General features: G+C 47.0%; 8 protein-coding genes across 8 annotated transcripts; 3 read left to right on the top strand and 5 right to left on the bottom strand.

The window, feature by feature from the left end:
- Positions 1–855: 855 nt before the first annotated feature.
- PEX2_014530 (Major facilitator superfamily domain, general substrate transporter) lies at positions 856–2414 on the top strand (the record flags this gene model as incomplete). The annotated part of the gene is made up of 3 exons (XM_016738729.1): positions 856–1078; positions 1140–1466; positions 1528–2414. 3 exons carry the CDS (start codon positions 856–858, stop codon positions 2412–2414), a joined length of 1437 nt encoding a protein of 478 aa, XP_016602623.1.
- Positions 2415–2934: 520 nt separating this feature from the next.
- Positions 2935–4831, top strand: gmdA (putative general amidase GmdA; the record flags this gene model as incomplete). The annotated part of the gene is made up of 4 exons (XM_016738728.1): positions 2935–3210; positions 3293–4174; positions 4236–4644; positions 4698–4831. 4 exons carry the CDS (start codon positions 2935–2937, stop codon positions 4829–4831), a joined length of 1701 nt encoding a protein of 566 aa, XP_016602622.1.
- A 271-nt stretch (positions 4832–5102) lies between these two features.
- PEX2_014510 (uncharacterized protein) lies at positions 5103–6879 on the bottom strand (the record flags this gene model as incomplete). Its single annotated transcript, XM_016738727.1, has 2 exons — positions 5103–6255; positions 6311–6879. 2 exons carry the CDS (start codon positions 6877–6879, stop codon positions 5103–5105), a joined length of 1722 nt encoding a protein of 573 aa, XP_016602621.1.
- Positions 6880–7479: 600 nt separating this feature from the next.
- Positions 7480–12728, bottom strand: PEX2_014500 (putative ABC transporter; the record flags this gene model as incomplete). Its single annotated transcript, XM_016738726.1, has 15 exons — positions 7480–7614; positions 7680–7724; positions 7818–8271; positions 8327–8616; positions 8673–8924; positions 8975–9536; positions 9585–9662; positions 9714–10380; positions 10436–10483; positions 10536–10660; positions 10710–10808; positions 10859–10981; positions 11037–11940; positions 11986–12157; positions 12207–12728. 15 exons carry the CDS (start codon positions 12726–12728, stop codon positions 7480–7482), a joined length of 4476 nt encoding a protein of 1491 aa, XP_016602620.1.
- Positions 12729–14322: 1594 nt separating this feature from the next.
- PEX2_014490 (uncharacterized protein) lies at positions 14323–15167 on the top strand (the record flags this gene model as incomplete). The annotated part of the gene is made up of 2 exons (XM_016738725.1): positions 14323–14417; positions 14471–15167. The coding sequence occupies 2 exons, from the start codon at positions 14323–14325 to the stop codon at positions 15165–15167; spliced, it is 792 nt and encodes a 263-aa protein (XP_016602619.1).
- Positions 15168–16080: 913 nt separating this feature from the next.
- Positions 16081–16251, bottom strand: PEX2_014480 (uncharacterized protein; the record flags this gene model as incomplete). Its single annotated transcript, XM_016738724.1, has 1 exon — positions 16081–16251. The coding sequence occupies one exon, from the start codon at positions 16249–16251 to the stop codon at positions 16081–16083; it is 171 nt and encodes a 56-aa protein (XP_016602618.1).
- Positions 16252–17364: 1113 nt separating this feature from the next.
- On the bottom strand, positions 17365–18123 carry PEX2_014470 (type 1 glutamine amidotransferase domain-containing protein; the record flags this gene model as incomplete). Its single annotated transcript, XM_016738723.1, has 1 exon — positions 17365–18123. The coding sequence occupies one exon, from the start codon at positions 18121–18123 to the stop codon at positions 17365–17367; it is 759 nt and encodes a 252-aa protein (XP_016602617.1).
- Positions 18124–18935: 812 nt separating this feature from the next.
- On the bottom strand, positions 18936–19938 carry PEX2_014460 (DUF3632 domain-containing protein; the record flags this gene model as incomplete). The annotated part of the gene is made up of 3 exons (XM_016738722.1): positions 18936–19414; positions 19475–19538; positions 19600–19938. 3 exons carry the CDS (start codon positions 19936–19938, stop codon positions 18936–18938), a joined length of 882 nt encoding a protein of 293 aa, XP_016602616.1.
- Positions 19939–20273: the final 335 nt, after the last annotated feature.

The following is a 20273-nucleotide window of genomic DNA, read 5'->3' as shown; positions in this document are numbered from 1 at the left end:
GATTTCACCCGAGCCTTATACCGCCGCGTCACCCAGAAACATATAGTAAATGCGATAACTTACAACGCGATATCTTAACAACAGTAGTCTACATACGTAGGAGATTTCTTGTAGGTTTCTTGTAGCTTTATTCTTTTTAGGTGTTGTCTAGCTTATCTAAGGAGTTTGGGAATTAACTATGCTTGTGATTGCGATACATCTATTTCTGGCTTCAAGTAACATGATGTTACCATGATAATATATGTTTTCGATGTTCTAAATTGGTATATAAGGTTAAAATCCTTATCAATAGCTATCGAGTGGTAAGCTAAATCGAATGATATCATGGTTGGGGAGATATAAGGTTAGAAATATCGGATTTACCATGTGTTTTACGGTGGACCACTTGGTGCTAGTAGTATAAGGCCCAGGCCAAGCCCCCTTTAGGAAGGGGTTCTAACCTAAACCCTTCCTAAAGGAGGTTTGGACCCTGAGCCTTATACCGCTTGTAATGTTGCCAAGCCAACACCAGGTATGGTGGTGTGGGGTTGGCACGATTACTCGGTGGTTTTGACCACTCGGCAGTGAAATACGTTAATCGGGTTAGAACACGATAACGATGATCTCCAACTTTGGCATGTCAATTCCACTACTCTTATCCACCGAAGTTTGATAGCGTTTACCCCGACATTCTGACACATCTTCTACAAGCCACGAGAGGGGGGACGACCCATCATCAAGATAGTGGAGATAGTGGAGATAGGGAGTATCTTATTAAGAGATTTTTGGGGCGCAGTTTTCAGGACCCATATAACCCCAGGTATTGACCCGCCTCAGCTTTCCACAAGGAAAGAGTTGTGCGACAAGATATCTACAATGTTCATATTCTCCAAACTTCGAGAGGTGGTCTGGGGAAAGCCCGCCGCCACCAAGGCGGAACGAAAGCTTTTGGTCAAGCTTGACTTGGTTATTCTATCCTTTTGTTGTCTGATGTATTGGGTCAATTATCTTGATCGCATGAACCTGAACAATGCATATGTGACTGGAATGAGAGAAGACTTGCACTTTCGCGGCAACCAATTAAACATTGCCAACACAGGTAAGTCAACGTGCTGGGCCTAATATCAAAAATTTCCAACTTTGCGCCTAACCTATGATAGTTTTCTATGGTGGCTACGTTTTGGGACAGGTCCCGAACAACATCGCGCTACAAAAGCTCCCTCCTCGTATTTATTTCCCGGCGTGCATGGTTGCCTGGGGCTTGCTCACTTTGGGAACTGCGTTTACTCATCATCCATGGCAAATCATGGTCATCAGATTTTTTCAAGCCGTCTTTGAGTCGTCTACATTTGTCGGCTGCCAGTATATTCTCGGAAGTTGGTACAAGCCGGACGAGCTCGGCAAAAGAACTGCGATCTTTACTAGCAGCGGTTTGGCTGGAACAATGTTCTCTGGATTTATGCAAGGAGGAATTCATCAGAGTCTTGGTAAGATTTGTCATCTTTCATCGACATTAACATCTTTGTACTAAATGCTGATTCTCTGCAGATGGTGCTAGGGGTCTTCCTGGCTGGCGGTGGTTGTTTATCCTGGACTTCTGCATCACAATTCCAGTGGCCATTTTTGGGTTTCTCGCCTTCCCAGATACCCCAACTTCGACAACTGCATGGTGGCTCAGTGAAGACGAGAGGAAGCTCGCTATCGAGCGACTTCCTGAAGTCAAGAAACAACGTGGTGTGCTGGGTTGGAATCTGATCTCGCGTATCTTGCGGACATGGCATTGGGTAGGTTTCATTCTGCTTTGGATATTCGGCAGCAACACCGAGATGTTCTCAAGCAATGCTATCATGAATCTGTGGCTCTCATCAACAGAGAAATACACCGTGTCACAAGTCAACTACATCCCTACCGGTGTAGCAGGTGTAGGAATTATCACCACCCTTTCCCTTGGCTGGTATTCGGACTTCACCAAACGCCCGTGGCATGTGGGGATTTTCCTAGCCTGCACTGCCATTTTGTCTGGAGCGATTATGCTGCGACCCCCATCCACCGGAGCCAAATTCTTCGCATTGTTCTTGAATGGTTCCCAGTACGCTGGCCAGACTGTGTTTTTTGCCTGGGCAAATGCGGCCACTGGAGATGATGACGCGAAACGAGGAGTAATTCTCGGTGCTATGAATATGTTTTCAATTGCAGTCTACATGTTCTGGTCACTGCTATTTTACAGCACAACTCAGGGCCCGGACTGGAAAGAGGGTAGCATTGCAATGATATGTATGGGGCTAGCCTTGCTTATCACGACAATTGGCGTCAAGTACTTGGAGAGGCGAGACAAGCAGCGGATGGAGGTTCATGATGGCGTTCAAACAACTGTCGGTACCAACGAGGTGAAAGATAGTATCGACATTGATAGGTCTAGAGAAATTAAGGAGTAGACATACTACTGGAGTCTCTATATCGGGCCTTTGCATTCCAATCATGGATAACTATGTAGTTTATGTAATCACTTGGCTGGAATTCCAACTGCACCCTTCCTAATTAGGACTCTGCCTCTTCAATTTCCCTTTATATGCCGCCAACATTTCATCGACTCTCTAGTGCCTGTCGGAATTCCTCACCCCTATTCTCACCCTCGATTAACTCCTCTATAAGCGTTGCCACCGTTCACAAGGGACTTTGTCCATTTATTAGTTGGAGAGCACAGCATCCGTTTTGCACTTCCGAGATATCCATCCCGGTGGAGGTACCATGCACCCACACCCCTAAACGAACCAATTGCACTCAAATAGAGCCAAAAATATGACTATCTTGCAAATTAAACCTGACTTAGTACGCGAATAGAGTGGTCAATACGTCAGCCCCCAACTAGTCCAATAACCCCTCACCCGCAGGCTAATAGCACCCACTCTTTACGGAAGTCTCCTACAATATTTCCACGAAAATCCCTAATCCGTGATGACTGGTGGATCCTGGCAACTGAAAGGCGAGGCCAAGCGCCAGTCAATTCTGAACGCCATCCCGACGAAATGGCGACTAACACATCCTGTCCCTCCCGCTACAGAGCTACGCGATGTCACAGGGGATTATATCCGACAATACCTCACCGAGCGTGAAATTGAGATCACAGAGACAGATGCTGTAGACATTGTGGCGCAGACATCTACCGGTCGCTGGTCAGCTCTGGAAGTGACAGAAGCCTTCTGTCACCGAGCTGCACTTGCTCACCAACTCGTACGTTCACACAGTCACAGGGCACAAGAAGGCGTTAAACCTCAGATACCCAGAAAGTGGCTAACTATAAACCAAACCTCAGGTCTACTGTCTACATGAAGTATTTTTCGAAGCAGCAATTGAAGATGCCAAAGAACAAGACGAATACTTCGCAAAGCATAAAACCCCGATAGGACCCCTGCACGGCCTACCAGTGAGCCTAAAAGACCAGTTTCACGTGAAAGGCGTCGAAACCACAATGGGCTACGTAGGCTGGATAAACACCTTCGAAGGGCAACAGGACGACCCCCGCAACGGCACAGAAGAAAGCGAACTCGTCCGCGAACTACGCAATCTCGGCGCAGTCTTATACTGCAAGACCAGCGTGCCAGCCACTCTAATGGCCGGCGAAACCATCAACAACATCATCGGCTACACCTGGAACCCCAAGAACCGCCTGCTGTCCTGCGGTGGCAGCTCTGGTGGCGAGGCTGCCTTGATTGCCCTCCGCGGGTCGCCTGCTGGCTTTGGCACTGATATCGGGGGCAGTATACGCATCCCTGCTGGTTTCAATTTCCTCTATGGCATTCGTCCTTCGGCGGGCAGGATTCCTTACCAGGGCGCTGCAAACTCAATGGATGGCCAGGGCACTATCTTGTCCGTTATTGGGCCGATTGCACCCAGTGCGAGGTCTTTGACGCTCTTGTTCAAGGCTGTTCTTGGACAGGAGCCATGGCTGTATGATCCGCTTGCGCTGGAGCTGCCGTGGCGGGATGAGATTGTTCAGGAGACCAGGGCGTTGATTGAGAACGCTCGGACTGGAGCATCGACGCTTGCGTTCGGCATTATGAAGTATGATGGTGTAGCCCTTATTCATCCGCCTATTGCACGGGGGCTCAGGGTTGTCGAGAGAACGCTGCAGCGGTTGGGTCATCGCGTCATTGAGTGGAAGCCTCCTTCTCACGCTGTTGCAGTTGAACTACTTGTAAGTACAAGTTGGCTTTGCGCGTTTGTTTGAGATTCATCACGGTTTTAACTCCTGGCAGGGCAAAATATTCAACATGGATGGCGGCGCAGACTTGAACTATCATATCGGGTTATCTGGAGAAACTCGAGCTCCGCAAGTAATTGGTACCGAAAATGGCGTTCAAATGACAGCATCTGAGATTTCGGCGCTCAATGTTGCAAAGCGTGAGTATCAGAAACAATACATGGACTACTGGCATAGTACAGCCGAGTTGACAGGCACGGGACGCCCTGTTGATGGGCTCTTCTGCCCATTGGCACCTCATGCGGCAGTCATTCCCAACGAATTTGACGATGTGGGATATACCGGATTTGTGAATGTGCTTGACTACACTAGTCTCGCGATTCCAGTTACATTTGCGGATAAGAAGGTCGATGTGCGATTGGCTAATGATTCTGTGAATGATTCTGAAGGCATTCAGTGGGATTGTGGGTTTCTCCCATGCCTTCCCTCTCGTGGTTCCATGCTGATCGCTGTATAGATAATGCCGATGCCTATGACGGGGCCCCAGTGGGAGTGCAATTGGTAGGCAGGAGGTTGCAAGAAGAGAAGATGTTGACACTAGCTGAGTATTTGGGCAAAGAGATTGCTCAAGATACGGAAGAGAGAGCCTGAGTTGAAAATACCAGACTATCTAGCGCGTAGTGCTGTTTTTTGTCAACATGACCTCACTATACTAGAGCACCTAGGTATCAATTGTTTTTAAGATGAAGCATTGGGCATTTGTATGGGTATTAATGATATTGCTATTCTCTATGAAGAATAAATCCAAGGGCAGACGGAGCAGACTAATCCACCTACTATTCCAAACAAATGCAGAGGATAAATGATAGCCCCTAGGCGCCTTGTCCGGTGCTTTTCTACAAATATTATGATCCAAAACCAGTCAATTCCTGGACGACGATGAAGTAGGCGTCTGTCCTGAGGGTGCAGCAAGATTGGATAAATGAGGCGTGGAAGATCCCCACGGTTTACCAGCCGCAGAAGGCGGAGGATGACCAGACTCAGATGAAGGACCAGATGGGTCTTCTGAGCCATTCATGAGACGCTGTCGCTTGGCCGGGGGCAGCCCACCCACCTGGGGCATGCCGCTGTGTAGCGCACCGCTTGGCGGGCTGCGAGGGTCTGCAAAAGAGTGGGGTGAAGCGTAGTGGGTAGATGAAGCAGGGGTGGAGGTAGCCGCAGCGTCCGGGCTCAAAGCCGTAGCAGATTGCAATGGGCGCAAGCGATTCGGGTGGGAGGTAGTGTCTTCGCCTGGGCGTGGTGGCCGAACATCAGGGCTTTGCTGAGACTGACTTTGATCTGGATCCCCCAGCGGACTGGGGTTTCCATAACCGACCCCGACCCGGCCCATGCTCTTATCATGCATAACAACACGTCTCCATTTAGCGACCACGCTGTCGTAGTCCCATCGCGTGGAGTCGGCACTGATGTGGCTTTCTTGTGCGTCTAATTCCCGCGCTACATCCCGTGGTAGGGGGAGCGTATCTGGGGGGAAGAGTGCGAACTCACGAGGCCACTGACATGACCCCAGGCGCTCGACCTGTGCGCGCAGCTGATTTGCTTCCTGTTGTACTCGGGCGAGTTGCTCGTCTGAGGACTTGCGCTTCTCTGTCTCGCGCGCAAATGCACGTGTGATCTCCAATTGCCACGCGTCGCGACGGGTCTCGTGGGACAGAGAATTCCAATGATTGAAGGCCAATTCTAAGTGTCGAAAACTGATATCCTCGTGCTGTTGTGCGCTTCGGTATATCATGTTCGGATCCACTCCGCTATTCCCATGTCTCATGTGAGGCCCGGCAGTCAAGTCTACTGCGAGTTGGTCGGTTTGCCATTGTGCGACCTTGGAGCGAAGGGCTTGGCGGAGTATATCGAGGTGCTCGGCGCCGGGGGGCTGCAGTGGAAACGAGGTAGAGGAGGAAAACGGATGTGTCGCAAACAGGCTTGGCGGTGGAGGGAGCAACTGCAGACACATGGAGGGGAAGGTCTGAGCTTGCATGTCGAAGTCGAACGGAGAGAGCCGGGGCCGGATACGAGAGCTAAGATTTCGTGAGCTTGTGGGTTAGGTATAACGATTTAAATGAGACGACAGACCTCGCGGCTTTGATATTATCAAGAACCTCGCGCAGTGCGAGCTCCAGCGCCCGCATTGTATCCGGGTTGCTGGAGCTAGCACCTCGACTCACATAGTCCGGTAGCTGTAGCGACCCTGTGCGAGATTGCGATGGCGCAATGCGAGGCCCATCTAGCACGCGACTAGGGTTGGGGATATCGTTGATCACCCCCGTCGCGTGCCAGGTGGGTGTATTGAACATCATGCGCACCGGAGTCTCGCGCGACTTCGATCCCGAGTCTACGGCTGTAAACGGCTCTGATGTGCCCTTTTTCTGGGTTCTTTCAGGACTACCCTCGGTCTTCCCTGTGGATGTTCGGGCCTGACGCCTGGTGATTCCGCTGCGAATTCGTCGGATCTCTTCGACATCGTGGATTCCGTCGGGTTTCTTCTTAAAAAGAAATTGGTCGAGGTGTCGACCCAGTGATGAGGATGTAAACGCCTGCTGGCAATATTGGCATTTGCGATCCTTGGAAGCAAGACTGGCCTTCGACTCGTCACCAGCAGCCGAGCCTTCGGGGGTGTCTCTGGGTTCTGTTTCTTCCTTCATGGTCGGGAAAGTAGAGATAGGGGGTAATTGGAATATGTAGAAATGCCTTCAGCTTAAACAGTCATGGCATATGATATGATGCGCCCAGAAGCGGCAAGGTGGTATAGGTAAAATTCAGCGCGCAAGGTGAGAGGGAGGTTGAGAAGATGAACTGAAAATTGCCAAGCCTTTGGGCGCGGAGCTGCGCGATGAGCAATTTTGCGGGCCAAAGCACATGGAGATATATCTAGGACTTATTGATCTCTGATGAATTATATATCGTGTGTAACCATTTCAATGCTACCTATGCAAGTATTAGGCTGTCTCTGCAATGTAACTAGGCCACTCAGCCAATGGACTAAGCAAAACTGATGTCACGGCCTAGGTGCATATATACTTTGAGCTAATCAAAATCAGGGAAATAATTTGGTCTTTCGGAACGGACTACAATAATCATATTTTCTTTATAGTATAGAGCCCACATATCCTCTACCTTGTCAAGACTCGGACATTATGTCGATTCAATGACACACGCAGGAGTGGACGAGCAGCCACTGAAGGCTGGAGAGCCTAGCACACAATACACTCATGTGCAGCATGGAAGACACAGTGTAACCACGTTCAAGAATGATCTCTGCCCTTTCTCGTCTTACGCTCACTGAACCAACGTTTCATGTTGCTCACGCCGTGCAAATACAACCAGGAAAAGGCGAAAACAAGAGCAAAGTTGAAGAATATATATCCCCAGAAGATTCCCTAATAGATGGCAGATTAGTCCAATGTCCAAGATTAGCCAAAGGAGTACAAAGCATGATACTCACATAACTCCTCCACTTGTGCGAGTAAAACACATTGAGGCTCTTTGCCTGGAAAGTGCAACAAAGTTCTTGTTAGCCGAGCTCCAAGTCTGGTAATCCAAGTCATCCAAGCAAAGAGAATGATGATGATTCGCAACTTACATATTGATCACCAGTCGAGTATTGACAGAATGAACACATTCCATTCCCAGCATCTCGGACATATCCACCAGCTTTTTGTGCATAAGAACCAGCATACTCTTGGCAGTTCATGCCAGCCGGAGCGCTAAAGTGGGCTTCTTCACGCTCAATACAGCGTATGGGGACATTATGCACGACGACTCCGAGAAATCCCTCAAGTAGATAGTGGAAAGGTGTAAGCCAGTACATCCACGATTGCCAAAAATGCGGCAATGTGGCATAAGGAACAAGAACACCGCAGAAGGAAACAATAAAGGTAAAGAAAGTCGGCACAAGCAAGCTCGCAAAGAGCTCATTGGGTGCAAGTGCGGCGATGAATTGGCCGAGTCCAATGTAGTATAGCTCAAAGAGCATCAGAGACATCCACACGTAGCCGGAACTGAACGAGTCGCGTGGGAACCAAGTTCCCCAGTACCTTTTGTATTTCTGTCAGATATGAAAGATAAAATCATTTCTCAAGAGACACTTACCAGCAGTTAAAGTAAATTGACCCGGCTACAATCGAGTATGGTAGTTCTGGAACAATTGTGCTCGTCACAAAGGCAGCCCAAGTGTAAATCTTGGAGTTAGCTTCGCGTGATATGTAAAGGCCTCGAAGATAGATATATCGCGGTTGGAGTTGCTGTATCAGTGGCGGAGCTATTGTCAATGTCATGAAGACAGAGAAGAGTCGTGATTGCATGTCGATGAAGCTATTTCCCAGATGCCAGAATGTGAAGGTGTTGAAAAGACCGGTAAAGATGTGGAGCATAAATTTACCCTGAGTAATAATCAGTCAACTCATTCAGGTTTAGTGGTTGAAATGAAGTAGCTCACAAGGATGTAGTCTGGGCTCCTCCAGTAAGCCACGAATGCGCGCTTGGTAACTGCAACTACTTGAACGTAGAGAGGCATTGCGTACTCACGACCGTCTTTAGTCTTCTCGTCACTCTGAGAATTGCGACGGGAGGCAATGATACCCTCTAGATCCTCAGAAAGCTGCTTGGACTCTGGCGAGTTGGCCCATACATTGCCCCAGTCCTGCCCCTTGTAATCAGGGTTTCCGGCTCCAATGACTTCCAACATATACTAGAGAGCATATCAGTAAAAGGCCATACTACTAGCTTCAGAGTACATACCTCTGCCGGATTTTCATGCGGTGAGCACTTCCTCCCGCCGTTTTGTTCGAAGTAATCAATCAGCGTCTTGGAGTCATTTTCAAGTGGCCCATTGTAAACAACACTCCCACCGCTTTTTAGCAGCAAGAGTTCATCGAAATTCTCAAACAACACGGCAGAGGGTTGATGGATTGTACAGAGAACTGCCTGGCCAGCATCTGCAAGTCGGCGAAGGAAGCGCACGATATTGAACGCCGCCAGAGAATCGAGGCCGGACGTGGGCTCGTCCAAGAAAAGCAACAGCTCTGGTTTACTTGCCAGTTCTACTGCAATTGTGAGTCGTTTTCGCTGCTCCTGGTTGAGACCTGATCCCACAGATCCGACGGTTGCGCCGGCGATGGACCGCATTTCTAACAAGTCAATGATTGTCTCACAATAATCATACTTTTCTTGTAATGGGACTTCTTTCGGTTGCCTCAACAGCGCAGAGAACCGAAGAGACTCCCGTACAGTAGCAGTAGGTTCATGAATGTCCATTTGCTCGGCGAATCCTGTCGCTCTCTGGAAGCTCTTTGGTAGAGGTCTGAAAATATTAGAGTGCATACTTAATGAAATACTTAAGATTCCGTACCTGCCATCAACTAAAAAGTTGCCAGTGACCACACCAAAATTGATCCGCTGTGCTAGCGCATTAAGCAATGTGGTTTTGCTGGTTAGACATTAGCATGAAGAACGGAGTCAACCTTGGTTTGTATCTTACCCTGAACCAGAAGCGCCCATTAATGCAGTCAGTCGACCAGGCTTGACATATCCTTGAACATTTTGCAACAGTTGCCTCTGTGCACCTTTGTATGGAATGGTGTAGTTGACGTCTTGCCACGTAAAGATTGCCGTGTTTTTAGCAACGTCCTGGACCTTGTCGCTGGATTCATTCGAATCGCCATCATTTTTTGTGGCTGCTATGCCATTCTTCTCCGCTGATTCCTCATCTTCACGGGGACCGGATCGTTTTATCGCGTCTTCAACTGCTTTGGGGGCTTCGCCTCTTTTGAACACCGTAACCGAACTGCCACCCTTATTAGGTCTCTGCAATTCCATTCCCAGCATTGTCAAACAGACGAAAAGAATTAGCCATCCGAATATGATACCGAAATTCCGCCACAGATGAGCTCTGCTGTAAGTGTACGCCGTTTGGATATACTTGGGGCCATGGACGATCAACTGGTCTGGATCGCTGCCTTGGATTGTGCAGGATTGATGACCAGGCACCGCATTTGGCCCATCGGGAACAATGTATGGCGGTTCGCATTTTATCTGGAGATTGTGAAACTCATTGGCCATCAATGCCTCAAATGCGTATTGGACAGGGTTGATCCAAATGAGCCACTTTAACCACGGATGCATTTTCCACGGGGGAATCAGATAGCCTGAGTTATGTTGGTAATTAAATTCGGGCACGAGGTTTCATTGCCTTGAACTCACCTGTGTACACAATCAATGCTTGTATGGCGACACCAGTGAGACGTGTGGCTGTATAGTGTTATTGGATAATTCTTGATTGGGAGGGGTTTCGTTTACTCACCAACATCCAAAGAGACACATAGAGCCCCAAGGGCACGAAAGAACGAGTACATGGTCATTGTGAGAATAAAAATGAAAAGCAGGTTTATGAAGAACTGTGAAGGTGTCCGCGCAAGGTTTGCCATGCTAAATACCACATCAGTTTGATTCACGGAAAGCATCCAATAAGACTCACAAGTATACTATGATATCAAAAAGAACGACTTGTATGAGCACAATGGGCACATCAACTACAACCTGGGCAAGTGCATATGCTGCTGGGCGATAGAAAGAACTGAAAAAATTAGTCCCATCATGTTCCTTTTTCTTTTTTACAGTACTCACAAGCTTTTATGTTTCAACAAGATTGGTCGACTGTAAAATGCTGCTGTCAACTCTGCCATAGCAAGCAATGAATTGAAAAGTAGTATAAAGAACATCACACCACCCCTCGTAAATACGCCATTGCTAGAAATCGTGAGCCATACAGAGTCTTATCGTATTTGGAGAGGTAACTGCTTACCTTGTATCCGGGAGATTGTAAAACAAGCTTCCAACAATGAGGGCTTGAAAGGTTATCACACTCCACTTTCCAATAAATGACTCTCTGTCCCCAAGCATCACCAGGAACTGGCGATGTGTGAGGATCATAACCTGTTTGTAGAATGAGATCGTGAAGTTTTTCCGTTTGGTGGTGCTTCTTGCTGCCTCTCTCTCCTGCCTTTGGGCTTCGATGTCACCCTCAAAGTTTTGAATATCCGCCAGGTTGCGTTGGTAAGCATCACTATTGCGATATGCAGCTTGGAACTCAGCTGCATTCCGAGGGATTCGGTCATGCCAGCCATCTTTGATCCGTCTTGCATGAGGGTCACTGACCGAAGTCAAAAAGTCGGGGGTTGTCCAACGCGGGGGGCATTTAAAGCCCTGTCGTTCAAAATATGCCTTTGCATCCTGGCTAGGTCCGAAGAAAGAGCATTTCCCATCTTCGATCAGAATCACCTTATCAAAAAGATTAAATAAATTCTCCGAGGCTTGGTAGAGAGCTACCACCGTTGAAACGTTGGCGGTGTTTGTTAGACTTCTCAAGCTTTGAACATACTCCAGCGCCGTGCTGGCATCTAAGCCCTTGGTAGAGTTATCCCAGCACTGGGTGCTAGCCTTTGTAACCATAGCTTCAGCAATTGAGGTTCGCTTTTTCTCGCCCCCGGAAACTCCGCGAATGAGTTCGTTGCCAACTCTAGTTCCCAGAGCATGTTCAATCCAGAACAACTTGGCTATGGCAGACAAGAAGGTCTCCTGATATTCCTTTCGGCTTTCACCTGAAATTCGGGACGCCTTGTCAGGAGTTCGGGATTTCAAGGCAAAAAGGAGTGTGTCTCGCACAGTCAAAGTTGCGTAATGGAGATCATCCTCGGGGTTGTACAAAACTGAAATTTTAGTTTAGAATTATGATCATAGAGACAGGTACACACCTTCGGACCTATACTGCTTTGCCATCTTTTCTGAATCGGTGCCGCCATAGCGCACATCGCCTTCAATACTTTCGTAGCCCGCTCGTTGATTGCCGAGCACTTTTAAGAAAGTTGAACAACCAGAGCCGGGACGGCCCAAAACAAGAAGCATCTCCCCAGGACGAACACAGCCCTTAAAGTGGGATCAGCTAAGGTAATCTGGCAGTGAGAAATAAACTTACAGTGAAATCATCTAAGATGGTTCGTATCGATGATTTCCCAGCCCCGGTACCTTTCCTCCCTCGAGTGAAGAGTTGCTTGATGAGCCGAGGCAACCCGAGAAAAATGTCCCCGTTGGTGGGTTGGAGGGCAGCTCCAAGGCCCACGCCCTTCACTGTGAGATCTTTCCATACCACTCCAACATGACGTGTTTTCTCTTCTTCGGAATTTGCTTTGCGCTCAGAGCCGAACATCCTTGAGATCAGCCTTTCTATCTGAGCCCATTCTTCTCCTTTGGTATCATGACCGGAGGCATAGCTGCGTCGGCGAGACACAGTACGTGCGACGCCATTATCATCCAACGCGGACCCTATAGAATCTGCCTGGGTATCTGATGGGGCACTGCGGATTGACGTGAATTCTGCGGGTGGACACGAGCTGACTGGAGAAGATGGACGCCCAGAGGAAGAAACAGAATTTACAGGAATGTGTTCTGCGTTTGCAGCTGATCTGGATTCGCCTTCCCCAGTGTGGTCATTTGCCATCGTCGGTATTTTCACGTTGAACCGAGACCTTTTGTGGTGTAGATGCTCAACCTAAATATCTGTGGTACGCGAGTATGAGACAAGGTGACCATGAATGACCATGGGTACCTATGAGCTGGGCGCGACACCTCGATTGGCGACAAGAGATACAAACAAAATCACTGCTCATAGATATCATAAATATAAAGGAAATGAAAATTGGAAAGACACCAGTCGGGAATGCAGGCATTACGTCAAGCATCATTGCGAAAATTAAATCTCGGGGGCTCGGAACAGGAACGCACCGAAGGATTATCCAGAACTATTCTCATTTGCTTGGTTTCATAGCTGAAGAGGCCTATAAACAGGTATAACCCTGTACAGTGAGGTCATCGCATTCAGCTCTGTTATATAGTCCGGTTCTTTTTTCTCAGACTTTTCGAAGTAATAATATCAATTAGAGCCTTCCACTCAGCATGAAGAATTAATTTCTAGGATATTTGTATTTAATAATATTTAATAATATTTAATAAGGTTGTAGGTGATTTCAAAATATGTGCATGCATAAAGATCTCCTCGTATTGCAGTTCTATCTCGGGTCATGAAGTCATCGATTGTACAACATGGATATGTTGTTACGCGGTTGGTCAATTTGGAGGCCACTGAGTCTCAGCCTTCTGTTCCTACATGTATTCTTTGGATTCTCGGCTTGAATAATATTAGTTGTGAAATTATACTTGCTTATGCACATCAAATATAATCGTGTGGATTCTATTCTACTGAAAAAGAGGCTTCACTCCAATTCGGATTCATTCGTTTTTCTGATACAATCTTTGCTCTTTTTCCTATTCCTGTCGGTCTGGTCCACATAATTCTAAATGAAACATAATAATGAAGCGTTCTCGAGCTCTGGCACCTAGGAAATAATGTTCAAGATGATAAGCATTGGAGGTCAGCTGCTTTCGACCAACGAAGCTCAATCACTTCGATTATTTGATTTTCAGGATCGTCCACGTCTTCTAATTGTTTGTAATTTGAGTTAACGCAGTTGATGGCCGGGGACAGAATGAGCAGTGCTGTCAACATTACCTACCTACCTCAATAGGAATATATAAACCTCGACGGAATTAATTCCCGACGACGTTTACCAACTACTCTCACTACAGCACAAGAAAACTCTAGTCATGTCAGTTTACCAAAAAGTCGTGACGAGAGTAATTTTATTATCATGGTCTCGTCATCTGGAAAGTCGTCGTAGAGGATTTCAGATAAATCTTAACTACAGCTATCAACGTTTAACTAGAGTTGAACAAATTGTTCATAGATTGAATATCTCACAACATATCTCAGTATTTATTGAAATACAATAAAAAAATATCTAACCAAGTTGCACTCAGTAGAGCGCATACAGGGCTGAGCTGGATATTAAGGAACAATGAACGGACTATCGTTCCCTGATCAGAAAGGGGGCAGCACGCCATTATTACAGCATGCTCCTCTCGAGTTCAGTAGTGATAAAGCACTAGATTCCAGTTTGAGAGTAGACAGATGTACCTCGCAGCGTAAACGCCATTCTAGCTTCTTCTACAGTACCCTTATTGCAGCTCTGATAACAATGAAGCCCCACCGCGCTCGCAGATTCCTCCGGAAGGTATTGGAGTTTTTCCATTTATCCTCTTCCTCCAAGCGTGAAGTCAAAGCCCACAACAAGTGGGTCTCCAACTTCTGTAGTATTCATTATCAAAAACTAACGAGCGGTTTAGTGCTAAGCTGTGGTGTGTTGCTACCACTACCACCGCACCTCCTCTTCAGAGCATTTGTGCTAGCCGGGGATGTGGCCAGGTTGAAGTTGATGGCCAAGTTGATGATCCTCCCCAGTATACCTTTAGGGATGATCCCCTTGAAAAGCCAGTCTCCACCCGCAGCCAACTGGAGTGTCGCATCGTGAAACTCTGGAAGAAAGTCTGGCTAGGCCTTTACCAGATCGATGACGACGAGGATCGATATCACGTCGAGCGACTCGAGGCACCTTCTCTCGGGGCCGGCTTAATTCGCACATACCGAGCTGGCGAGCTTCAAGTTCTCAGGCGGCATTTTCTTCGCAGCGAGACCAACAATGGCATTGCTTCGCTGAAGCTTTTCCATGGTCTGTCTCTTTCGACTCTCCTATCTGTGATTCACATTTTGGAGGCGTATGAAAGTGAAATTGAGAACATGAGGCTGCTCTATTCCATCTTGCGAAGTAGTCAGCTTGCACTGCATGAAACTGCTGACCTTGCTCAGACTGCGGTTGTCAGAACTGAGTACATGGCAATTGCGGAGCCGATGGAGAAGCGTATCAGACAATACGATATTCGAATGAATGTGGTGAATATGGACATCTGTGATGAGGCAATGGGTTTCTATCAACGACAAAAGGGTGAATATATTTATCACAAGGCATTCCCGCATGCGTGGTAAGAACGCGGTGTTTTGGATCTCTCCGTGCCTTCTCTCACTGTCATTTGTATTGGGAGACATTTTAAGTACAATCAGTATGATTTGGATCAAATATTTGTTTAATGTCTTGTCTAATTAATAATTATATTCATGGTGTTATTGAAAACTTGTAATATTTTACAAGGCACAAATCTATAATGACAGGACACTCTACGCATCCTTATGTGGGGGTTGATACGGTATATTCTCAGATCTGAGGTTATCCGCGTTCAAGAATCGAGAGACCATTGTTGGAGGTTGCAGAGCTGTATCACATAATTCTGGCCTTAGACATCAACCCCTTTCAGTCCACACCGCATCTCTGTAACCAATAGGTTTCCGGCGTGCGTTTCACTGCCCTCTATTTTAGTTTCATTACTCCGTACCTCTTGTTGCCAAGGATGTATCCACAACCGCATGATCTACGGACAACCGTCGAGCGCTTTCTCCACTGTAGTTGTCGCATCTAATGCCATTTTAGGCGCAATCCTTCAACAAATGGCGGTTTGGCCGAGTGGTCTAAGGCGATTGAGTACGTTTCTCTTCACAAAATAAATCCACAAAACATTCACTAACAATCATAACAGCTAGAAATCAATTCCGTTCGCGGGCGCATGTTCGAATCATGCAGCCGTCGTTGCAATCTTTTTGCCTCTTTTCTTTTTTTTTTGCTTGGGATCGTGTTATCCACATCTCAAACACTTTTATTTTTTTGAGAGTGACGAGTAGGACGGATTTTAGCTCCATTGGAGCAATAGGGCTGGCATTTCCGTGAACCTCATGTACATTCCACAACGCGATAATGGGTTAGTATGCCTTAGAAGGTTGTTTTTCCCACATACATCCTTCCTTACTGGTTTATTTGATTTCAAAAATACAAGAATGTTTTCACGGCTCACACCTGAGGTCGATCCGTCCTAACGGTACCCTTTACCTTTACACTGTCCGTCTCACCCTCTCCCTTTTTACTCTTGCCAGGTTCGTTCACGTATGGATTCATGGTGTCCCCATTATCGAGGCCTTCCTGCTTGAGTGAAATGCTTCCAGGTCCATCGGGTGGACCCATGCCTCGAGGCTATGTGAATGTTAGATATGCACTCTCTCACCACCCTGGATTCTCAAATGGCGACAATGCGAACGAAACCCTGAAAATAAAAGAAGGAAGAACGAACCTCATCCCGATCAGAAGATTCTGAGCTGACATTCTGTCCGACGTCTTGCTCGCCCTCTGATCTCCGACTATACTCTTGCCTTGCCCCGCGTGGCTTTGTAGAAGGCTTGGTACTAGGGCTATTTGTATCGCTTGTCTGCCATAGGTAGATTGATGTTGGTATCCCAAGGCTAATTGATGCTAGTACCCTATGAAAGGAATGAAGTGTAAGCTAGATGCGACCATTGCAAAATATTCCAAAAGAGAGACTAACCATCGGGAGTTCTTTGACTGGTCACTCGGCCTTTCAGTGGCAAAAAACCTTCGACTGCAATTCGGCCGAGTTGATGGAAATCCCACAGATGGGCGGATATGCTGTCTCACTGCTGCATGTGGAAACGAATGGCGGAGAAAGCTCATACTCAAGGTTCGATAAAACTCGAAGAAAGTGAATAATAGTATCAAAGCAACTAAGACATGTATATTGGGATTAAGAATGAAGGAAAGCTGGTGAACTAGAACTGTATATAGACTACCAAGGTGTGGTTTCATTATTACATCATGCGACTTCTCGGACTTGGTTCCAAACAGTTGTACCAAGCTTACCATTACGCTTCCAATAGGAGTCAAGGAACCTGATTATGAGCCTGATCTTAATTATGACGCATCTGGAGGAGGTGCAGATGTGCATCGTTATAGGTATGCAGCCATCCGGTAGGTTCGATGTTGTCTACTTCCCTGTACCTCGATAAATGGATCCTTCACTCTTTCCAGCTACCCAAAATTTATTGAATCTGTAGATCAATGGAAGTAGATTCGTGGTAGGAACCATTGTCTTAGTAGTATTATATCTGTTCACGGAAATCAATCATCTCTATTAATTCATGTCTGAATTTATAGCTCGGGATGAAGTCTTAAGACTAAACTAGTATAAACTAGTTCGCATTCGCGAAATCCTGCAAGGAATAAACGAAGACATTTTATTTTTACAATAATCGAGTTTTTTAAGTCAGATGGGAAAAAAAGTTGTTATACACTAATCATTCTCACAAACCGATCACCAAGTGCGTTTGCTGCCATAGGATTACCCGCAGAGACCAGCTCCCTATGCAGTGTGGTACCGCCAGTCTTTTCACGTACACCCTCAACCATCACAGCACCTTCGTTTCTCAACGTCGACTCTACTTTCTCAACCTCCCCACCCCACAATGTCTCCATAAGATTCTCTTCCGCATCGCTCCACGACGTAATTCTGTACCCGTTGTAAACAAACGACCCATCTCCCGCCTTTTTCGTACTCAACAGGGCATAAGGCCCATGGCAGATCACAGCGGTGGGCTTGTTCTCCTGATGGAAATACCGCAGAATTCGCCCCAGTTCAGCATTCCCTCCGAGATCTTGAAGCGGTGAATGTCCGCCGGGGATGAAGACAGCCGCGAAGGTGGTCAACTCATCATTGCTTATAGTACTGAATGGTCGGGGGCGACTAAACCCATTCTCGCGCTTCATGCGTTCGATAAGATCATATTCGCGTTGACGTTCGAAGATGTTTCCTGCGTTTGCGACAAGTGATTCACTGCTTGGGTCTGGGGCGGGTTCAAGACCTTTAGGTGAAGCGAATGTCACCTTGTGGCCTGCGTCGAGTATTTTGCGTAATGGCTTTGCGAGTTCTTGTAGGAAAAACCCCAAAGGCTGGTCGACGACCTTGCCAGCATCGTGTCCGCTGTTCCTTTTCAGGGGGAAGGAGTGCGCGTCGCTTAAAATAATGAGAACTTTCTTTGAATGCATTGCGACAGGATGTAGCGTGGGTCGGAAACTTTGTCACGAATTATCGAAAGGGCAGGTTACAATCTACCTGACCTTTTATATTTCAAGTGCTTCAAATAACAGAAGTTGCCCTACAATTACATCGGGATGACGTGGAAATCCCCACGCATTATAGCCACCACCCAGTGCATAAGGTTGTATGGTTGCCCGCCAGATTGCCTTAGCAGACAGAGATCTTCTCTGAATAGGGTGCTGAAATACAAATTATGGCCCGCCGAGAATCTAGTAAATGGGTCTCGCCTAGAGGTTAGGTGGGCTGAGAGCGGGAGTAGAGCTAAAAGTAGCAGTGGCGACGTCCGATCAAGGGACAGCTGGTTGGCGACGCAGATAATGATCAGCTTACCTTTGACCCAGAATAGATCTGACAGAACGCAGGGAAAGAAAGATGAGTTGACATCCATGTTGGGCTTTTCAGCAAGCAATTCCCAGTTTGAGCAGATATGTGTGGCCTGGATATGGGATGCGGCAGGTGCCGTGGTAGGGGTACTGGCAGCCAATGGATATTATAATCACAACAGAGACGGAGAAATTATGAAATATAACATTCTGCAGTAATTAAGTAAGTAAGTAAGTAAGTAAATGGGTATAATGGAGAACACAGAATAGATCTTGAAGGAAAACAAATTCCATGGATCACAGTGTCTTGTTTACGTGCACTGTTTTGTGCTGTGATCATGCAAATGGCATATTCATCCGAATGTGTATGTACAAGGTCTTCTTCCATTCAACCTTCCACCCTTTCCATCATTTTCTCACATGATACCCCAACACGTTTAATGTGAGTCCTCTAACTTTGCTGTCTCTCCAATCCCCTGCTCGTCACTTACACCGTTGACTGCAGCAATTGCGGCTATCTGCTGTGCAGCCCTGCCACAGATTAAAGCAGTTTCCTCTGCAAGCATCCCATTTTCTGCGAAATCATGGAATCTTGCTTCCCAAAAGTCCCATCTCTCACGGGATAAGCCCTCCTTGCCTGCATACAGAGGGCCGGGTCGTAAATCCCTCAAGTTAGGTAAATTGTCAAGGGAGTGAAAGATTATGTCTCTAGAATGCTCGATCCACTGCACGGCAGCGCGGATTTGGCATTCCAGTAATTCTTTTGCCTGAAGGGGCTCCTCTTCGAGTGCGTCACGGAAGCACCAGGTTGTCAAATGAGACCAATCTGCTAAGCCAGCCTGAAGCAGACGGGCTGAAAATGCCTGCCAATTTATCCATTTCTCAAACTCGGAGGCGTCATCCTTGGGGCTGGGGGCTGTAAAAAGATCCGTTAGCTTACATGCAGATAAATATTGGGCTGCAAATTAGCACGTACTGATGTAAGCTTCGCTCCATACTTCCATTAGACATGGAAGGTCCGTCCAAATTCGGGTTGTTGCCTGCATAAAAGGACCAAGAAGTTAGTCGTGAATCCGAAAATGATGGCGAGATATTTAATACCGTTTTGTAAAAGACAACTTCCACCCCCGGCAAGTTCTTTAGTTCTTTCATGATTTCAACCATTTTATCTTGTGACGGATGATCATGGGGAATTTGTTTCACAACTTCGCTGACTGTTCCCCAAAACTCCGAACACCAGCTTTCTGGATGCTCTGCCTCTTCGCCCTTTGCCTCGCGATTTATTGGAGTGAGTTCATTTATTCCAGCGGCGGCTTTGGCAGCTGAAACCTGGCTAGCTGGCTGCAAGTAGTCGTTCAGGATCATGAAATATTTCTGCTCGATGGTCCACGGGTTATCATCTTCAAGAGACGCAAGACGCAGATAGAGAGGTGCAGCCATACTGAAATTTGTTAAAAAAAGGAAGTAAGAGCTTTGTAAAGATTAGATTCAAGTTCGGGATCATAGCCTACCTATGATGTACACTGCGGGCTTTAAGCGGGATGCAATTTTATCAAAGCGGGGGATTAGCCATGCATATCAAGACACATGAAAGTGTTAATCCATGTGCGCGGTTCCTCCTATAGACCCCTGTGTTTTGTGTTATCTTTCAAACTATAGTCCAAACCGGCCGTATTATAGCACCTCAACCAATTGAGGGGAATGATCTCCACCTTTTAGCCGCCGCCACCATCACTAAGCCAGCCACTTTAATGTGGTAGCTCCGTCCAGAAATC

Source organism: Penicillium expansum (genome assembly GCF_000769745.1).
Source record: "Penicillium expansum strain MD-8 chromosome Unknown contig44, whole genome shotgun sequence".
NCBI classification, from domain to species: Eukaryota; Fungi; Ascomycota; class Eurotiomycetes; order Eurotiales; family Aspergillaceae; genus Penicillium; species Penicillium expansum.
The sequence above is the reverse complement of the archived record's forward strand: the minus strand, read 5'-3'. Positions and strand labels throughout refer to the sequence as shown.